This window comes from Bos grunniens, chromosome 19, assembly GCF_055505025.1.
Source record: "Bos grunniens cultivar Pamir isolate PY7600 chromosome 19, Bosgru_T2T1.0, whole genome shotgun sequence".
In the NCBI taxonomy this organism is placed as follows: Eukaryota; Metazoa; Chordata; class Mammalia; order Artiodactyla; family Bovidae; genus Bos; species Bos grunniens.
In genome coordinates this window covers 22910964-22932262 of record NC_141183.1, presented here as the reverse complement: position 1 = coordinate 22932262, position 21299 = coordinate 22910964, and the positions used below count along the sequence as shown (strand labels likewise).

The 21299-nt window shown below is 46.4% G+C and overlaps 1 protein-coding gene across 7 annotated transcripts in view; it reads left to right on the top strand.

Moving 5' to 3' along the window:
• The window catches only part of WIPF2 (WAS/WASL interacting protein family member 2), a 41085-nt gene extending 21395 nt beyond the window's left edge, over positions 1-19690 (top strand). For 6 of the 7 annotated variants that reach the window (XM_086357777.1, XM_086357778.1, XM_086357779.1 and 3 more), the window contains 6 exons: positions 3167-3299; positions 3992-4108; positions 4451-5107; positions 12784-12990; positions 14462-14563; positions 14802-19690. In XM_086357777.1, coding sequence (XP_086213903.1) covers positions 3167-3299; positions 3992-4108; positions 4451-5107; positions 12784-12990; positions 14462-14563; positions 14802-14842 — 1257 coding nt within the window. In that variant the 3' untranslated portion in view covers positions 14843-19690. Of the gene's footprint in view, positions 1-3166; positions 3300-3991; positions 4109-4450; positions 5108-10061; positions 10243-12783; positions 12991-14461; positions 14564-14801 lie in introns of those variants that run through there. The other variant, XM_086357784.1, reaches the window with a different exon arrangement.
• Positions 19691-21299: the final 1609 nt, after the last annotated feature.

Sequence of the window (21299 nt, the reverse complement as noted above, 5' to 3'; positions counted from 1 at the left end):
TGTATGAATCCCCTTTTAAAACCTTATTTATTTTTGGCTGTGCTGGCTCTTCATTGCTGTGGGGGCTTTTCTCTAGTTGTGGTGAGCAGGGTCTCCTCTCTAATTGCGGTGCTCGGGCTTCTCATTGAGGTGGCTTCTCTGGGGAGCATGATCTCTAGGCGTGAGGGCTCAGTAGTTGCGGCACGTGAGCTCAGTGGTTGTGACTCTTGGGCTCTAGAGCACTGGCAACGATAATTATGGCGCCCAGGCTTCGTTGCTTAGAGGCATGTGGGATCTTTCTGGATCAGGGATTGAACCCATGTCTCCTGCCTTGGCAGGCAGATTCTTTGCTACTGAGCCACCAGGGAATCCCTGGATTCCCTTTTCAGTTGAAATTTTATGTGGAAGACCAATAAGTAAAGTAGGTAAAAGCAGAACTGCTCTTGATAGAGTAGAGTTCAAAGATCCACAGTTAATCCTTGGATCCCTGTAGCCTTTAGGTTACTGCGCTGCATTGTTCTTAGTCATTCCCTCATAGCCTTTTCACTGGGGGCTTACTATGTGTCAGAGACTTGGCTGACTACAATTTCGAAAAGCCATATAATTTTACTCTATACTTTAATTTTCTCTATACTTTATAATTTTCATTTTTTAAAAACATTTTTTATTGTTTTTGGCTGTACCACTTGACTTATGGGATCTTAGTTCCTTGCTCAGGGATTGAACCTGTGCCCTCAGTGAAAGTGCAAGAGTCCTAACCATGGGACTGCCAGGGAATTCCCATGTAAGAGCTTATATATTGCTTGACTCTCCACATGAATTTATTTAAAAATTAAAAGGGGAAATATGCAGATAAGCAAAAAGAAGCAGATAAAAATCATCTGTGATCTTGACAACCTGAAATGAAGCAGATTCTGCTTTTAAGGGCCCCCAGTATAATGAGTGAGACAGGTAAGTCAACAGACAAAATCCATGCTATGCAGAGATATATGGGGCCATAAAAAGGGCACCTCACCAGTGGTCGAAGGAGAGGAGGTAGCCATAAGAGAAGCTTCTGGCGAGAGATGATGCTGAGCTGAATCTTGAAAGATGAGTAGAGTTTAGCCAGAAAAGGGTGAAGGTAGGCACTTGAAGTTGCTTAACTGGCATCCTCCTCGTTGTTCTTTTTGATTGACCTTTTAGATTACTTTCAGCTTTATGCTATTATAAACTGTTTTTTTCCTGTTATTATCTTTGTGCACTGCTCCAATTATTTTCTTCAAGTTAATTTCTGGAAGTAGAACTCTTGTGCTAGACTTTTGTGCTATTTTTTGTCTGTGCCTCATGGCATGTAGGCTTCCTAGGTGGCTCAGTGGGTAAAGAATCCACCTGCAGCGCAGGGGACGCAGGAGGTTCGATCCCTGGGTTGAGAAGATCCCCTGGAGGAGGGTGTGGCAACCCACTCCAGTGCTCTTGCTGGGAAAAATCCCATCGACAGAGGAGCCTGGAGGGCTACAGTGCATGGGGTCACAAAGAGTTGGACATGACTGAAGCGACTGAGCACGCACGCACGCTCGCACACGTGGCATGCAGGATCTTAGTTCTGTGACCAGGGATCAGACCTGTGCCTCCTGAAGTGAAAGCACGGAGTCTTAACTGCTGGACCACCAGGGAAGTCCTGTGCTAGACTTGCCTGAATCTTGTGACCACCACAGGGCAGGTTTTTGTTCTGTACGTTTTTTTAACATCTTCAGTGTGCCAGGCACTACGCAGGCAGTGCCTTGACAAAGCTAACAAACTCCTTTTGTAATTTTAACCTTAACCAATATCATAGGTAGATAATAATACTGTTTTACACTATGTATTTTTTTTATTGTTGAAGGTTTTTTTTTTTTCTTTTCATATTTGCTGGCTCTTTTGACTTTCTTCACCCTGTATTGTTCATGTGTGTGCACTAAGTCGCTTCAGTCGTCTGACTCTTTGTGATCCTATCTGTGGACTGTAGCCTGCCAGGCTCCTCTGTCCATGGGATTCTCCAGGCATGCATACTGGAGTGGGTTGCCATTTCCTTCTCCAGGGGATCTTCCTGACCCAGGGATCAAACTCAAGTCTCCTGCATTTCCTGCTTTGCAGGCAGATTCTTTACCTGCTGAGCCACCTGGGAAACCTCAGTACTGTTTATATAATCTTTCTTGCTTATTATCCTATTGATTTCTGAGTCATCTTGTTTGTTAATGCTATATAGATTTAGAACACTACCTTTGTTTCTATCATATGTTACGTTTGTCACTGATAATTTCTCCTTCCAGTGTGTTATCTGCATATTATATTCCTAAGTGAATAATCTATAATAAAGAGATCTGTTGGTCTTTTCCTGTATTTTGGTTGTCTTGATAAGAAGTCCTTCCCCTTACCTATTTTTTTCCATATAGTACTTCTGTGGGTTTATTTTTTTACACTTGAAATTTTTAATTCAGCCAGAGTAAAGCCCTAAGGTAGGTATTTAACTTTATAATTTTTTTCTGAAAATTAACCACTTGTTGGACTTCTTTGGCATCCCAGTGGTTAGGACTCTGAGCTTTCACTCCAGGGGGCTCAGGTTTGAGCCCTAGCCAGGGAACTAAGATCCTACATGCCCCATGGTGCATCCCCCAGAAAATTAACCACTAGTTTTTAACACCGTGTATTTAATGACCTATCCTTTCTGCACTGATGAACTATACTTTTATTTTTTCTTCTATAGATCTGGGCCTGCTTATGGAGTGTCTGTTTGTTCCATTAATCTAGGTGTCTGTCCTTGTGTTCTTGTTATAGTTGGTCATAGGACTGTTTCAAGATTTGAATGAGATAATGAAAGTAATGTGCTTATTATTATTAGCACAATGCTTCTGGTATAGTAGGGACTCCGTAAATGTTTGCATTGATGATGGTGATACAATACAGATAAAGCGTCTGACACAAGCCTAGCACATAGGTACTCTGTTAGATTGGTGCAGGCCTCCTATCAGAAGCCTCTAAACAGGAGGGAGAGCTGTCCCTTCACCGAAGGGACAGCATGAGCAAAGGGTGTGAGAAGGGTGTTTTTTGGCACATGTACCTTATCAGGCTAGACAGGCATTGCATGGAATCCAGTTTGCTGAAGACATTTATCCTGAACTTGTGATGAAGAGGATATTGAGGGTGAACTTTTGTTTCCCTCTTCCTTCAGGCAAACACCGAGCCACCTAAGCTGAGTAGAGATGAGCAGCGGGGTCGAGGCGCCCTCTTACAGGACATCTGCAAGGGCACTAAGCTGAAGAAGGTGACCAACGTTAACGATCGGAGCGCTCCCATCCTCGAGAGTGAGTCTGAGCTGCATCGCCTTGCGAACCGCCAGGACCCCAGGGTTGGCCTGGAGACTCGGCCTGGCTGTCATTTTTACTGTTGGATCTTGGGTGGGAGTTTTGTGTTAGGGTATTCTGTGACTGTCTTCTCATCTGTACTTTTGAATGCCTTAGAAATTTCTTTTTGACCTTTGAGAAACATTCTTGGGGTCTTAAGCCTCCCGTCTCCTCCTATGCCTCGTGCTTGTTAGGGCACATCCTTGGCTTTTCTGTGAGGGAACCACCACAGTCCTGAAAACTGATAAGCTGAAGCCAGTAATGATTTTTTAATTGCTGCAAGTGTTCTTGCTGGAGGGCCTCTGGGGAGCTGGCTCACACCTGGGTCCCAGAGCCATCAGCCCCTGATCATCTGGGACTTGGAGAGGAGAGCTTAGAGAACTCTCTTCATCCTGGTTACCCCTGTGCCCTAAATAAAGGAAGACTGGCTTCTCGTTCCTTTCGTTCTCTCTCATCACAGCCCAAAGTTTCATCCCCATGCCCACTTGAAGCTGTGGAGCAGAGAGGCTCACTTTCTATTTCAGTGGAAGGACAAAAGCAGTGGCGGTTTGCAAATTAAAGCCCAGGGAGAAGGACGGGTTTCTCCTCAGGATTGACTTGGTCACCAGCTCAGAGCACGCATGAAATGACAATCCTAATGGTGTGCTTTCCAGAGCCCAAAGGGAGCAGTGGAGGTTACGGTTCTGGAGCAGCTGCCCTGCAGGCCAAGGGAGGCCTCTTCCAAGGAGGAGTGCCAAAGCTGCGCCCTGTGGGAGCCAAGGACAGTTCAGGTATGTGGTAAGGACTTCCTTAGGGTATTTCTCAAATGTGTTCATTTTGGACTGATCCCAAGCGGGACCTCTGGAGATCAGGAGCACGGTAGAGGTGCGACAAAGAGGGGAGCAGGGGAGGAGTGACAGAGCAGAATAAAGCGGGAGCTGAGGCATTCGATGAAAGTGCGTTCGACTTGTAGCAGTAGTATTTGCTAATGGACCCTGAGCCTGAAACCAGGTTAAAACCCAGCACCGTACCTGCTGCCATGCAGGTTGCACAGAGGAGGCGGGGTGACACGGAGATAACTCACCACTGTGCACCTGGCTCTGTTGACCTGGTGCTGTCTGCTGTATTTGTAGAGAACCTGGCTGGTAAGCCAGCGCTCCAAGTCCCCAGTTCCCGAGCTGCTGCCCCGAGGCCTCCAGGGACCACAGCCAGCGGGCGTCCTCAAGATGACACAGACAGCAGCCGGGCCTCACTCCCAGAGCTGCCCCGGACGCAGAGACCCTCGTTACCGGACCTCTCTCGGCCCAATCCCACCAGCAGTACCGGGATGAAGCACAGCTCCTCTGCCCCTCCTCCACCTCCCCCGGGGAGGCGTGCCAACGCCCCGCCCACGCCCCTGCCTATGCACAGCAACAAAGCCGCGGCCTACAACAGAGAGAAACCCCTGCCGCCCACGCCTGGACAGAGGCTTCACCCCGGTCGAGAGGGACCTTCTGCTCCACCCCCAGTCAAGCCGCCTCCTTCCCCTGTGAATGTCAGATCGGGACCAAGTGGCCAGTCTCTGGCTCCTCCTCCGCCGCCTTACCGCCAGCCTCCTGGGGTCCCCAACGGACCCTCCAGCCCCACGAATGAGTCAGCCCCCGAGCTGCCACAGAGACACAATTCTTTGCATAGGAAGACTCCAGGGCCTGCCAGAGGCCTGGCGCCTCCTCCGCCCACCTCAGCCTCCCCCTCTTCACAGAGTAATAGGCCACCTCCCCCAACCCGTGACCCTCCCAGCCGGGGAGCAGGTAAGTGCCTGGAAGTACCTTGTGTTTCCCCTCATACTCAGACTGAGTCTCTCTTCCTTTTCACCCTTCTCACCAAAGCTCTTCTTCAGTGACTGAAGTGAATACTCATTGGACAGGTTTATTAGTGCCTTTTTACATGTCAGATTCTCTTGTTAGGGAAACAGCAATAAATAAAAAAAAGGCAAAAAATCCTGTTCTGAACACTGAGGAAAATAAGTTAATAGAAAAAAATATATATGTGTGTGTATGTATAAAGAAAACAAGCAAAAAATATATATATATAAACACATAGTATATAGATGCTTTAGAGAAATACGAAGCAGAGATAGGGGATGGGGTGTACTGGGGTGGGGATGAGGAAATACTTAAATTGCAGGGATGAGGGTAAAAGTAGGGTCAGAGAAGGCCTTACTGATAAAGCGACAGTTTGGCAAAGACCTGAAGAAACTGAGGGAATGCACTAAGCAGGCATTGAGAGCAGCAGATGCTAAGGCCCTGAGATTGGGGACAGCAGGGAGACCGCTGTGGCAAGACCAGGATATGCGATGGGACAAGCGACAGGACATGGAGGTCAGGAAGCTAGATTCCATGAAAGAGTAGCCAAGGACTTTGTGAAGGCTTCAGGTTTTAGTCCGTGTGAGATGAGGAGCCACTGGGTTGCGGGGAGGATGGGAACATGGAAGTAGCATTGATCTACCTTTTGAAAAGGTCACTGGACCCTGTGTTGAGAAAGACCACAGGAAGACAGAGGGGCCAAGGGAGAGCACTTGGGAGGCTAGGGCAGTGAACTGGGTGTATGGTGTATGCGTGGGTCACAGCAGCTTTGGGGAAAGATCAGTGTTCCATCGATCTTGTTTTTTTGTTTTGCTTTTAAATATCTATCTGTTCGGCTGCTTCCAGTCTTAGTTGCAATGCGTGGGCTTCTCTCTAGCTGTAGCTCGAGGGCTTTCTTGCCCCACACCATGTGGGATCTTAGTTCCCTGAACAGGGATCGAGTCCCCTACATTGGAAGGTGGATTCTTAACCACTGAACCACAAGGGAAGTTGTAGGTGTTCAGTTTTGAATGTCAAGTTTGAGACCTGAGGGTAAATCATGGATTGGCGATTGGCTCTGAGACTCTGCACTTCAGGGGGATGGTGTGGGCTAGAGAGGGGAATTTGAAGAATTTTGAGAACTACATGCTGGGGTGAAACCACCTGGGGAGTGAGTTCATTAAAGGAGAGGAGAAGTCTGGGGCGTGAGTCCTTCCTATAGCAGAGGCCAGAGCATTGAGAGTACTAAGGCAGAGGAAGCTGAGAAAAGGCCTGGAGTGAGGGAGAAAGGAGGAACGCGGAGAGAGTAATGGGAAAAGTCCGAGATAGTCAGTGAGCACCTGGGGCCTGTGCTGCAGGTGGGTCAGCTAAGCTGAAGGCTGAGAATGACACTGGTCTCAGCAACACGAAGAGTCATTTTGAGGATCCACAAACTACCCTTCTGAGTAGTTTTAGTGGAGTGCGGAGGAGAGGGTGACGCGAAAGTCTGATTGGATTGGGTTCAAGCATGCGGGAATAGGAGAGGCCTTGATGAAGACAGCGGTAGACATCTAGGGAGTTTGCTGTAAGGGGAGAGGGCTGCAGCTATGCGGAACGGTTGCTGGAGGAGGATATGAGATTGAGGGCTGATCCCCCTGCCCCATGCTCCAAGATGGGAGAGATTTCAACATCTGTTTGTATGCTGATGGAATGATCCTGTAGAGAAGGGAGATTGCCTGGATAATCCTCAGGGAGGCAGAAAGGAATGAAATCTGATCCACAGGTCAAGGGTTGATCTTAGGTAAGAATTCAGATAGTTCTTCTGGGTAGCAGGAGGGATGACTGAGCATATAGGCAAAGAAGCAAGTGAGTAGGTGGGTGTAGTGATGGGAGCGTGTGGAAAGTTTCTTCTGTTTTTTTGTTTTTGTGGTTCTATTTTCTTGGTGAGTTTGAAAGCAAGGACATCTGCTGTGAATGTGGGTAAGGAGTTAGAGGGAGATTTGAGGACAGAAGAGGGCATGAATTGGCCATCTGGGCGCACGGGTGAGTGAGTGAAAGAGGGAAGTGTGCTGCGATGACCAGTGACACAGAAGGCTCACTCCAGCTTAGGGGCCACATGTTTCAAGTGAGATTCATCAGCTCGACGTGTGTTCAGCTGCGTCTCTGCCAGTCCTGAGTCGGGGCAGAGTTTAATTACCCAGGTTAGCGTTTTGTAGGCATGTGTGACCATGAGGGAGAGTCAGGCAAGGGAGGTAAGGGGGTGTGTAAGGGAGTGGTTATCACAAGGGACCCTGCTGCTAAACTGGGTGAGGAAAAGATTCAGGAACCTTTGAAAAGGTGGAAGAGAGGAGTTCTACAGTGTGACGGTGAGCTCTCTGGACTCTGAATCAAGCGAAGAAGTTGTGTCATCTTTCAAAATAGGTGAAAGTAGAGAGTGAATGAGACTCTGACAGCTCTCTGGGGCCTTCTTAGTGTTCTATAGTGTTAGTCGCGTCCAACTGTTTGCAATTCCATGGACCGTAACCTGCCAGAATCCTCTGTCCATGGAATTCTCCAGGCAAGAATATTGGCGTGGTTTGCCGTTCCCTTCTCCAGGGGATCTTCCCGACCCAGGGATTGAACCTGGGTCTCCTGTACTGAAGGCAGATTCTTTACCATCTGAGCCACCAAGGAAGCCCTTCTTAGGCCCAGGAATTTTGGCTCCCATATTCTGTTGTATAAGCTCTCCTGGTGGCTCAGTGGTAAGCAGTCTGTTTGTCAGACATCCAGGTCCCAATCCCAGGGTTGGGAAGATCCCCTGGAGGACGAAATGGCAACCCACTCTAGTATTCTTGCCTGGGAAATCCGATGGACAGAGGTGCCTAGCAGGCTACAGTCCATGGGGTCACAGAAGAGTCAGACACGACTTAGAGACTAAATAGCGACAATTCTTTTTTATCACTGGGCTTTGAGCGGCACCCTCCACAAATGGCTGTTGAACTTTGGCTTTAGACACCCCACGTGTATAGGTGAAATCATCGAATAGGGAGGTTTGTCACCAGGAAGCGTGTATTAAAGGCCCATTAGCCTGCACGCTGCTTGACTAAGTACAGAGATGTCAGTTCTGGGAGCTGGCCATGGCATCAGGTGGTCACATAGGAGCCTAGTACATGGCCAACCCTGTATCTCTCTGGCTTTAGCTGGAAGGATATAGTCCCAACATGACCTTTGATTTTACAAAGTTTTGGTTAAAAAAATTTTTTTTTAACTAAAGAATGTTTTTTAAATGACCCTTTAACTGAGCCAGAGCACATATCTTTCTAAACCCAACCAGGAATAGAAGCAGGGGAAAATGTAATTTCCGTGGGTTGAATTGAGTCGTTTTAAATGTCTGTAAACTTCTTGCTTCCCACTTCTCAGTTCTTTCTTTGTGATTTCTTTAGAATATTGTGAAGTTATAAGTCTTATTCTTCTATTAGCCATCACCAACTTTGAAGCCTGCCATTGGCCTCGGCCTACTTTCTGCATCAGTAACCAGAGCTGCTGCTGCGTCGCTTCAGTCGTGTCTGACTCTGTGCGACCCCATAGACGGCAGCCCACCAGGCTCCCCCGTCCTTGGGATTCTCCAGGCAAGAGCACTGGAGTGGGTTGCCATTTCCTTTTCCAATGCATGAAAGTGAAAAGTGAAAGGGAAGTCGCTCAGTTGTGTCTGACTCTTAGCAACCCCATGGACTGCAGCCCACCAGGCTCCTCCATCCATGGGATTTTCCAGGCAAGAGTACTGGAGTAGGGTGCCATTGCCTTCTCTGTTAGTAACCAGAACAACAGTTCTTAAAAATGATACTCTGAAAAAAAAAAAAATTGAGATATTTTAGTCAGAGATCTTGTGAGTATTGGCTCCATTTGTTTATGAGATTGGGCCTATCGCTCTGATTTCTGAGTTTGTTTCCTGATCTGTAAAATGATCTGTAAAATGATATTCATAGTAAATGAAAAAATGCATAGAAGTGCTTTTTAAACTGTGGTGTGCTGGTGAGCTTAGTGGATTTATGCAAAGGGCTTCTGGGTAGTTTTCGTGGACTTATTTCTATTAATTAATCATACTATGATAATGATAACATGTTATAATGTACTTTTGTTTCTTTATGAATGATTTACATTTGAAAGAATATGTAAAAAGGCAAAAGAATATGTAAAACAGGCAAAAGGAGTCTTTTGCCGTGCCCAGGGTGCTTAGAGACCAAAAATATCCCTTCTTATTGGTCCATAAAGTTTCTTTTTGAATTTTTTCTCTGTAGAGTAAAACACTATTTTAAAGGGCATTTTTTTCTTTTGAAAAGAATCAAGGATAGAGTGGGAGGTTGGGTTTAGTAGATGTAAGTGCAACATTGTAAATCAGCTATGTCTGTGTGCTCAGTCCTGTCCAGCTCTTTGCCACCCCATGGACTATAGTTTGCCAGGCTCTTATGTCCATGGAATTGTCCAGGCAAGAATATTGGAGCAGGTTCCATTCCCTACGCCAGGGGATCTTCCCAACTCATGGTTCGAACCTGGGTCTCTCACAATGCAAGCAGATTCTTTGCCATCTGAGCCACCAGGGAAGCCCTGCTTCAGTTTAAAACAAAAGAATCAATAACATCACGCTTTACTCAAAATTGGGTTTATCTTGGATTACAAAAGTTGATCTTCCCACCCTGAGGTTTCTTTTACACACTGCTTGTCTCTTGGGGTCATTGGGTTCCAGCTCTGTCACTTGAAGTAGTCTTAAAACTGGATGTGACAAACAGTAGAACCTGGTCAGGATTTCCATCCCTGAGCTAAGGAAGCCAAGCAGGTGGTTCTTCGTCCTGCTCCATTTTGCCTGTCCAGGTTGGCTCTCATCACTGCCACCTGCTCACAGCCTCACTGGTGTCCTTTTGAGCCTGGCTGATGCTGTCTACTTTAATTGCCCTATCCCCACCAGGGAGTCTGGGTAGACACAGATTTCCAGGACCCTACGAAATCTGACTGTGAAGAAGGCTGAGCACGAAGAATTGATGCTTTTGAACTGTGGTGTTGGAGAAGACTCTTGAGAGTCCCTTGGACTGCAAGGAGATCCAACCAGTCCATTCTGAAGATCAGCCCTGGGATTTCTTTGGACGGAATGATGCTGAAGCTGAAACTCCAGTACTTTGGCCACCTCATGCGAAAAGTTGACTCATTGGAAAAGACTCAGATGCTGGGAGGGATTGGGGGCAGGAGGAGAAGGGGACGACAGAGGATGAGATGGCTGGATGGCATCACTGACTCAATGGACATGAGTCTGAGTGAACTCCGGGAGTTTGTGATGGGCAGGGAGGCCTGGCGTGCTGTGATTCATGGGGTTGCAAAGAGTTGGACACGACTGAGCGACTGAACTGAACTGAAGAAATCTGACCATGAGGGAAATATTTTGAGGATGACCTGAAAGAGCTTTGGTTTGAACAGATTTGGTATGAAAACAGGGTTCAGAGATCTGCTGGGAGGTGTTAAGGAGGTTTCTCTTTAATTATTACTTCTAATGGACACTGTCCATGCTTACACAGACCTTGGAGATTGAGGGAGAGTTTACGTTCTGAATGTGTTTTGTGGGAAGCTAAAACTGACATTTACTGGGCCTAAGGTGCCAGACTCCTTGTCTATAAGCATCAACCCATTACTGTTTCATGCTTAACTACGGTTACTCTATAGAAATTCTGACAGTAATTCAGGAGGAATAATATATACTCTAATTATTAAGACAGTGTTGTTTGTTAAGCACAGTAGTATCTCTATGTACTGTGTAAGGAACAACTTCTTATTGGGCATAGCCTAGGTACCAAAAGACATACCTCCATCTCACTGGGTTATACATTTGTTGGGGAGGTAATTAATACTTGTGGTAATTATGAAAAGCAGTATGTAGCAGTTTTCTTACTGTGAAAGAGTAGGCTTGTTCTGGGTCTGTTAGATCTGTGACCTTAGATAAATAGCCAGAGTGCCCGTTTCCTCATTTATGCAATGCCACGGGGATAGTGCCACATACTTGTACGGGGCTGGCTATAAGAAGTTTTAAAGATTTAGTACACCGGCTCAGTAGTTGTGGTGTGTGGGCTTAGTTGCTCTGCAGCATGTGGGATCTTCCTGGACCAGGGATCGAACCTGTGTTCCCTGCACTGGCAGACACATCTTAACCACTGGACCACCAGGGAAGTCCAATGTCCAGCATGCTTTTGGTATTATCTAATACTTGATGGCAGATTGTCTTTTAAGGGTGAATTTGATATTTGGAAATGGCCAAAAGTCAGAGTCAGACATAGTTAAGATATAGTTAAGAATATTTTTGTTGGTGGTGCAACCTCAGAAAATGGGAAATGACCATCATATAATAATAATTATGGATCTGTCTGACTGGGTTTGGAGACAATTCTTAAGAGGCTTTTCCGATTTTTTTTGAGCAATGAGTCTGTCACTGGAAATATGTAACTTCTGTCAATGAAACTATTATACATAATTTGAAAGGCACACATTTTAGGCTGTGCTGCTGAGTGCTGGAATAAGTGACATAGTCTCTAAATGCTGCCAGGGAACAAAGGAGGAAATCAGAATAGAGTGGATTGCTTTGAGAAAGCCTTGAGAAGATGGGAATTGAGTTAAACCTTCAAGGATAGGTAGGATTTGATAGTAAGGACTGGTCACAGGAGGAAAGCATAGGTAATTCAGGTTATTTAGCAAATATTGATTAAATTCCTACCATTTGCTATACATCTGGCTGAGCTTGGGAACTCAGATGAATGGACACTGCTCTGACTTTAAGGAATGTACAGTATACTGGGAAAGAAGCACATATAATGAATAATTATAGCATAGTAGAGTAGTAGAGAGAGACAGAGGTAACAGTGGGAGTGTGGGTGGAATGGTGCCAGTTCGACCTAGGAGGCAGGCAAGGATGGAAAGAACGAAGGCAAGATCAGGTCACCTACGTGGTAGATTACGTGTAAGCAAGGAATATCGTGGGGTGATACTTGTGGAAGCTAAGGATTTGAAACTTTATGAGGTAGGAAATGCAAAGTGCTTGGAAAAGTTTGAGCTAGTATTTGAGGGAGATTAGTGAGTTGGTATGCAGAATGGATGGGAAGGCTAAAAGATCAGAAGCAAGGAAAACAATGGCGAGGCTTTTTGCAGTAGAACCAGCTAAAAGTGAGAAAGCCCTGACTTTGAATTGTGGAGGCAGGCGTGGAAAAGCCAAGAAGGAATCATCACGAATAAGTAGAGTTCTTGCCTGACTTGTCATGGGAAATGAAAAAGGGTCATCTGTTCATTCTGAACTTTGTCTCTGGAAGAATGTGATGTTGCTAAAGAAACAGGAGGACTTCTGGCGATCTGAGAGGTTGGGACTCTGCTTTCAGTGCAGGGGGCACGAGTTTGACCCCTAATCAGGGAAACTTAAGATCTCACATACTGCATCAGCACAGCCAAATAAATAACGTAAAATAAAGAAAGTAAAAATTTTGAAAAAGAAACAGGGATGAGAGGAGGGGGTGTGACATCAACATGCTGCCCAGAGGCTCCCAGAGGCTGGCTCTTCGGGAAGGTGCCGAGGTGCTCTTTTGACCCGTGCCTTTCACATCCCTCTGCCCATCACTGTCTCTGCATCCAAGCCTAACTGCTTTCGATTCTAATTGCAGCTCCTCCACCCCCACCACCAATGATCCGAAATGGTGCCAGGGATGCCCCCCCTCCCCCACCACCATACCGAGTGCACGGGTCAGAACCCCTGAGCCGAGGAAAGCCCCCACCTCCGCCCTCAAGAACGCCAGCCGGGCCTCCTCCACCACCGCCGCCCCTGAGGAATGGCCACAGAGATTCCATCACCACTGTCCGATCTTTCTTGGGTGAGTAGCTAGCGGTATTAGTCTTGTAGCTCCTAAGGGACTTCACTGACTCCAGTGGCCACTGCACAGTGGGCATGGCCAGTTGGTACCCTCTTCACTGCAGTTCCTTTCCTGATTTCCCTTCAGACTTCTGTTCCTATCCACGTACATTACTTTCCTTAGGTGAATTCTCAGCTCAATTGCTTTGGAAGAGATTAAAAGTAAAATGAGCAAGTGTTTTGTTAACTCTGATAGGAAGTGTTTTGCTAACTCTCTTGCTCCTCAAGGCTCATTATGTGTGGTTAGCTTTTAGGTCCGAGACTGTATCCTCTTCAGGATTATTGAGACAGGAATTTCATATTCTCTGAGGAAGAAAGGCTCCTTTCTGGACCTTTGAAAACAGAACATTCTATGCACAGCATTTATCTGATAATCCAAAGCCACTGACTAGCTCTGTTACTTTGAAGAAGTCACTTCATTTTTCTGGACCTCACTTCCCTTATCTGTGAAACAAGGAGATTGACTAAGTGGACTAGAGTTATCAGGTCCACTTTTCCAAGGTTATAAATGAATCTTGGGCTCCACCTGAGGGAATCTGATTCATTAGGTCTGTGATGAAGCACCAAGTAAAGACTGTCCAGCAGGTATTGTTAGACCCTCTGTTGAGGGACAGGGAGGCCTGGTGTGCATCAGTCCATGAGGTTGTGAAGTGTTGGACACGACTGGGCAACGGAACAACAACTGTTGAGGAAGTCTGGAAAGATCTGCATGGTCCGTTTTAGCCTGCGCACTGTCGACTCTTTAGTGATTACCTCTTCCCTGCCCCTGCTCTGGTTTCTTCCTATTAAGTGGACTAGGGTTTTTGCTTAGAAGATATGCCTTGTGGAATGGTAATCAAGTCACCCCCATAGGAAACTTGAGCTTTCATGTAGAGGAGCCGTGGGAGGGAGGAGCAGAGGCCATGCCATGGCTCTCCCAGCTGTGTTACAGAATTCCCTGAGGGGAGCCCAGACTGAGAAGGAATTAACCTGGTCAAAATCTCTCAGTAGCTGGTGACAGATATTCCCAGGTTAGCTTAATTTCTACCAGTTTGTGGATTCAGTTCAGTTGGTTTCCCGTGGTGATAGTCTTTAAGATGACTATGTTACTAAAACAGAATTATATTTCTTTCCCCTCCCAGGCAAACAGCTGGGCTCCTTTACTGGGATGTGCCTGGTTTGGAAACATCCAAACCAAAAGTTGTAAAGAGCCAGTTTGTGGAAAGAAGTAAAGAACCATTTCAAAGACTCATTCCTTAGTGTAAAGAGCCTTTGAACACACTCTGCATACCAGGCATGGAGAGCTGTTGCCGTCCTCATGGGTTTACTGAGCAAGGCAGGCCCTCACAGTGCATCAGGAAGGGTTAGGAGTAGCGGCGAGGCGTGTGGGAGCCGAGGCAGACTTAGGGATTAATTAGGCGGTGATAGGAATTAATGCTCCATTCCTTTTGCAGATGATTTTGAGTCAAAGTATTCTTTCCATCCAGTCGAAGACTTTCCTGCTCCGGAAGAGTATAAACACTTTCAGAGAATATATCCCAGCAAAACAAACCGAGGTAAGAAGAGAATCAAGAAAGTTCCTCCATAATTATGCAGGCTATAGAATTGATGTGTGTTTTTCTTAGGTTAACATTTGCTTCTTCTTGTCTGCATTTTCTTAAAAAGACAAAACCTCATCCCAGGTTTTAAAGGATAGCTCAAAGAGCCTGTCTGTCTCTTGTTTTAGGAATGTTTGGGTGATTCTGGGTCTGGTGAGTGACCTTATGTATGTGGTTTTTATTTATTTTTTTTTAGCTGCCCGTGGAGCCCCACCTCAGCCCCCCATTCTCAGGTGAAGCCTGGCTTGGTCCTGCTCCTCAGGAAAAGGATGGACCCTCTCCTCTTCTCAGATGGTCCCTTCCATTCCCCTGAAATCTGCATGACAGCTCCTGATGTGTTTCTCCAGTGCAACCAACCTCTAGACTCCAAGCGTCCTCCCAACTCACCTCCATCTGTGTATGCATCTCATCTCTGGACTTGGTGACGGACTGTCTGTATTGACAGTAGGGCCTCAAACCCTGCATCCATCCCTCTAGCAAGCCCTGCTGGCCAAATGAGGAAGCAGCTTCCATGTCTCCTGCTTTCCTCTGGGGAAAGGTGCCTTGTTGTGATGAATGAACTCATTGTCGGGGTAGGGTGGGAATGGTCCTCCCACCTTCTCCTACCCACTGTAGTGGGGTGGGGAGAGAGGAACTTGATGGCTACATTATATTTCTTCATTTTAGGAAGCTGGTATGGCCAGGACTTCCAGGAGTGGGCATTTTTAGTGAAACAGGAAAGGAGTTTGCAGAGAAATGATCTGTTTTAAAGGTCACGTTTGGAGCATAGGCAAGGAAATGGATCTGCTCTATTTTTAGGGGTATTTTGGTTTTGCTGTAACCCCACCCCACACCCATACCCAGAAATAGGCTGGATATAAACACTAAATACTAACCAGTTGAACTAAACATCAGTGAAAAGAGAAGGTGAAATAAACTGGGCATCCTTTCAGAGCTAGTCAGTTCCTCTGCAGCACAGGGACCAGGGGCCATGGTGGGAGCACTCTGGGACTCCCTGCTCCACTTCCGCAGGTGCTGAGGCTGAGGGATGTTGTCGTTCTCTCACCACCTTATCCCCTCAAGAGAAAAGTCCCTTTCATTCATTCATTATGGATTCTCAAATCCCTAAAACCTCTAGTGAGAGATAGGAAAATAGGGCCTTGGCCTTAACCTTGACCTTGACCTTGAGGCTGCCTCAGTCTTTTACTGCCTGGCTCCAGAAGCCCCTGGCCCTTTCAGTCCTGTTCAGAAACTGCAGCCCCCAGGATGACAAAGGAGGGAAGGGTGAAGCACCTTGTGGAAAGGTCCAGCTCTCTGGGCTGTGAAGACTTTAAACTAAGGCCCACCGGCTCTGAAATTCATAGCCCAGCTGACTGAGCAGGCTCTTCCCATTCCCTTCCCCATTTTGCCGCAAGCCTGCATAGGTTAACATTTCTGAGTAGAGACAGGTGAGGAAGCTTCTGGGGGAGTCAAAGATTCCTCTGTGCCAAGAAGCACCATGACTTTGGTGAGGTGTGCTTCGATCCAGTTGATCTTCTATGGCAGCCAGCAGTGTTGTTTCATCTTCCAAGTCCTAGTTGAAGAGCCCAGAGAAAATGGAGGTTCCCAATCTAGGTAGGACCTGAGCTTGGATCATGGTACAGGGACTTGCCCTTCTCCGACAGCAGAATGGAGCTCCACATCCAGCTGGTGTGGTTTGCTTAAGCTCTTGAGTGCAGAGGCTGCTCAGAGCTTAGAGTGAGAGCAGAGGAACCATGCTATTGTTTGGAACAAATGGGGAAAAGTCCACGAAGACTTTTCACCAGGTACGTCACAGGCTTAAACTGTCCTAGGGACTTTCCAATCTATTGAATCACAAACTAAGGGTCTTTTCATGGTGCCCAGTGAAACCCAGGTCTTCCCACTGCTAGATGAGAGAGCTTGTAACTTGGGTTACTTGTCTGGGGTCTGCTATCCTTTGCCATCCCCTGGACCATACTGACTGTTGAGGCAAACCGCAACACACTTTTTCTAATCGTTCTTTTATTTATAATTCTTATTTTCACATCTGTTAGCAGTTACCTCTCAGCAGTATCCCTGGCATCCTGAAGCCAGGGGAGCTGAGAGAGGGGATGCTAGTGGAGGGCAAAGGAGAAAGTGCAAGACTTGACACTGCAGCAGAGTTCCAGGGTAGACACTGACCGGTTACTGCACTCGGACTGTGAAGTCTTCCCATTTGTTTTTGAAATGGGAGTTGATGCCTTTTGTATAATGTTATCAAAGTGTTACCTTCCCCCACTACCCCCACTACTCAAACACAGAGCATTGAAATAAGCGTTACACGTAAAAGCCAAACCCCAGGTTTTCATTGGGGCTTCTTCGTCCTCCCCTGTGCCCTGCTGCCCCCCATATTCCCCAGAATTTGGACTGTGTCATGTGGGTATGGATTGTACTTTCAGTTTCTTGGCCTCATGGGAAAAGGCCTGGGACTAGATCTAGTCAGCTGGATTTTCTTCCGCAGAGCATGTTGATGACACAGTACCTATTTAAATGTCTTTGCCTTATACCTTATTTGGTTCCTTTGTTAATAACAGATTTATTATCATGTATATTTACTATTGAAGAATGGGAATGTGAGCCTCATAGTTACTGATCTATTTTGTACGCTGTAAAAAGCTTGTAATATAGGTTTGAGGTGGGCTGGCTATAAGAGCACTAAAACTTCTCACCTTTTAAACTGCTCTTTTTATCTGCTTGTGGGAATGTCGTCTCTTCAGTGGAAGATTGGGTGGTCTCATGTTGAGGCTGTTGCCCAGTCCCATTAACTCCCTTATTCCTTCCTGGAAGGAAGAGACATTGCCCAGCTAAGCATCAGGAAGCTGTGCTAAAAGCCCTCATGTGGGTTTGGTTTTATGCTGTTTTTCTCAAGTGGGAAAAACTTAATAGTTGTTTCTTACCGCCCTTTCTGGGAAACAGGCCAGTGGCCTCCAGGTTTTTCAATGAGCTCGATGTCCCCGTGTCCCTCATCTCTGGTCCCCAGACCTGGATCACAGCACTTTAATATTCCAGGTTTTCTCTCTGGTGGGGCTTTCCTCCAGCCACAGCGCCCCCAGTAGTTTCACCGCCTGGGCCTGCTGAGCGAGAGCACTTCAGGTTTTCCCACCAACAGATGGGAGGCTCCGGCCTCCAGAAAGTATACCAGCTCTCTCAGCTGGTGGAGGCGAGGAGACTGGCCACTGCACTGGGGGCATCCCCTCACCCCACAGCTTCCCAGCTTGAAACCCAGACTCACCTCCAGGGAGAGGTGAGAGAAAATTGTAAATAGACTTGCTACAGAGCAACTCAGGGTTGGGGTGTGTTTTAATTCTCCTGATCACTTGAAATAATCTGTAGGCTGCATGCTTATGGGAGTGGGGGAGGAGTGTGACTCCAGGGTCCTTCCCTTCTGCAAAGCTCTGGGGGTGGAGTAAAGGGCGGCTGAGGCCCTTTGATGGCACTACACTGAGCTGTCTGTTCTTCTGGAAACCCAACCTACAATGAACTACAGATCAGATTCCTGACATTCCAGTTGTAGGCTTTCTTTCCCTGTTGAATCTCAGTCCCCAGCTCCACGTGGTCATGGTGGTTCTCTGGGCGCCACCCTAACTTAGGGAATGGGAGGCATTACGACTCTGCCTTCAGGACTCATCTCTTAAAAGCAGAATAAAGCAAAACGACAACCACCTTCAAAACACTTACAAAAACAAAATAAAGGATAACTAACCGAAGGAAGGGTTTGGTTCCATTCAACTCCACATTCATTGTGCCTTTACTTGTGTTAGATTTCTGTGCTTTCTTCCTCTGTCCCTCTTTGAAGCAATTAAATCTTCCTTGATAAACTGCTGTTTCCTTCTTTCTACTCTTGTTTCTGACAAGTGAGTGGGTTCCCTCTCTTAACTGTCTTGAACCTCATTCCACTGGTGGCAGAGAGGCTGAGCCTTCTCTTCTCGTGTCTAACCTTTGTCTTTTCCCATGGCAACCAGCACGGGAGCCCTCATCAACACTGAATACAAGACTAGAGTGACGTGTGTGAAGAGTGTGTGTATGTATGTGCGTGTCCATCTTGGCATGTTGATCAGTTTCTCTCTTTTTAAAAAATAATTTATTGTATGATTTATTTTGGCGGCGTTTCTGATTACAGTACTCCCTCCCCCCACTTAGCATTGATTCCACTCCCCCCCCAAATGTGTAATCTGGTCTCAGGTTGGATTCTTTGGTACATTTCTTTCTTCTGGATGCCGTGCAGTTTAATTAAACCTTGCTTAAAAACAAACACAAAAAACCTGCAAACTGTGTACTCTTGTCTGGGATACTTACTGCCACAAGTGGTGGCAGAGAGTGGGAAGAAGTCTGCTGCTTTGGGGGTGTCGTGGTTTGACTCCAGGTCCCCTTGAGCAGTAGAAACACTCACTTGGACATAAAGCATCTGCAGCTTCCTGAGAATTTTCTCTCCTCCCCTCCTGCTGTGTTTGGAAACTCACAGTTCTACTTCGCCAAGCTTACCGGGTGATTCTGAGAGTTGGTCATTATTTGTATTTGCCACCTAACTCCCCTTGGCCCATGGTTTCAGGGAGCCCAAGGAGATCCCCCAGGCCTTGTCTCTATCCCTGATGGTTCTTCCGCCTGTACGAATGGTAGATTCTCACAGTGAGGTGTGAAGAAAAGGTGAGGACAGAACACAGACTGTGTGCGTCGGTTTTTTATGTGGATGTTGGCGTTTCTCCTTCACTCCTTTTCAAGTTGAAATCTTAGCTGACTTCCTTGAACTTTGACTTCAGGTGTCGAAATTGAACCAGACAGTCTCGGCTTACTGTGGTCAGCTGACATAATCACCATAGATTTAATGAGCTTAACCTGTACTTTCATCACTAGCAGAGGTCTTGGAATTATTTCCTTGACTGATTCATAACGGGTGTGTGGATGAGTCACTCGCAGTTTTGATATAAAAACCTATGGGGGGAGGGAGTGAGGGGGGAAAAAGGGCCTCCTTTCATTTTCATCCATATTTGCCAGATAGGCCGAATTCTTGATTCTTTGATTCATCATTGTTATTAATATGATTAATAAACTACCTATTTATTGATGTAATTGTTCCTCCTGTGCCTTTGAATAGCTCTCAAATGGAGGTTGCCTAAATGACCCTTAACTTCCTAACTTCCTATCAGCTTTCTCTGTCCTTTTGGGATGGTATTGCTAGTCACACCCACCAGTGCACACAAAGACATGTGCACAGACTCACAAAAGGATGCCAGACAGGTTCTTCCTGTGTGATTTCATTCCTTCCCCCATGATACTGTGTGTGGATTAGCAGGTGATAAGGACGCTAGTCTGTCCCACTTTAATTATTACCGAGGCATAGCTGCTATGGCGAAAGTGTCGCTTCAGTGTTTCCTGACCCAGCCCAGCCACAAACTGCAGGTTACTGTAAGGAGGCTGCCTGCTTCTGACTCCCTATTACTCTGCAGACAGAGTTAAAAGGACTAAAATGTCAACCTCAGGATCCTCATCACCCTGGAGGATAACGATGGAGAGATGCTTTGTCTCTGACATCGCCGGAGCCCAGTCTGGATCATTTTACACATAATTCATTCTCCCCTCCTAGGTTTAGGGGGGTGTGAGATTTAAAGGACTGTGTACTGTCTGACCACAAAAAAATGTTCACGCAAAAGATGGATAGCCGCTTGGCAGGAATGTCTTTTCCATTCATTCAGCAAGCACTGATTGCATATTTTAGCTCTGTGTCAGACAGTGACAGTATGAAGATGAATAGGACATGGTCTTTGCCTCCAAGGAGCTCACAGTCTAGCAGGAGAGCAGGACAGCCACCAGGAGAAACCTATGAGGGATACTAAAAGTCTTCATGGTAATTAGCCAGGGAAGGATGGTGAGCAGTATTCCAGACGAGGCACAGAAGCAAGAAACATTATGATGGTATCTCATAACTACTGGAGTACTGGAGAGGGAAAGCTTCAAGTAGGTACCCTTTCAGAGACCTTTCAATCTGGACATTCTGCAGTTCTCTGCCTGCTTCCCCATAGTCCCTGACTCTTGTAGGCTTTTCTTGGACCAGTGCTGTATTTCTTGGTGGATGCTTCCATAGGCTCCAGTATGCACATTAAGTACTCATGGCTGCTTCTGCTCCCTCTGTAATTAAGATAGGTAGGTTGTTCACCACCATCCCTTAAAAGCTCGCTGGGCACTTGTTACCATTGGTTATGAAGGACAATTTTTAGGTGCCCAGGTTATAGAAATAAATATCAACAGTGGAAGTTGCTTCCTAGGTTCTATTGCCCTATTAAGAGATAAGAAATACCAGCTGGTAAAAAAGCCTCAATTCTATGGTAACACTTTCTCCATTTGTGGCAGCCTATGCCCTTCATTCTTACAGTTTTCATCTCCTAGAAAGCCTTCCTCAAATGTGTTCCCTTGCCCTCTCTCTGCTATAGAACCTGCATCTGTCTATTGGGCTTCCCTGGTGGCTCAGCTGCTAAAGAATCCGCCCGCAATGTGGGAGACCTGAGTTCGATTAGAACGTCTACCCACTCCAGTATTCTGGGCTGGAGAATTCTATGGACTGTATAGTCCATGAGGTCTCAAAGAGTTGGCCATGACTGAGAAACTTTGACTTTTCTATTACTCCTTGGATGTTTTTACTGGTTAGGAGTTTGATCTCCTTTCAGACTTCCTGGGTTCAAAT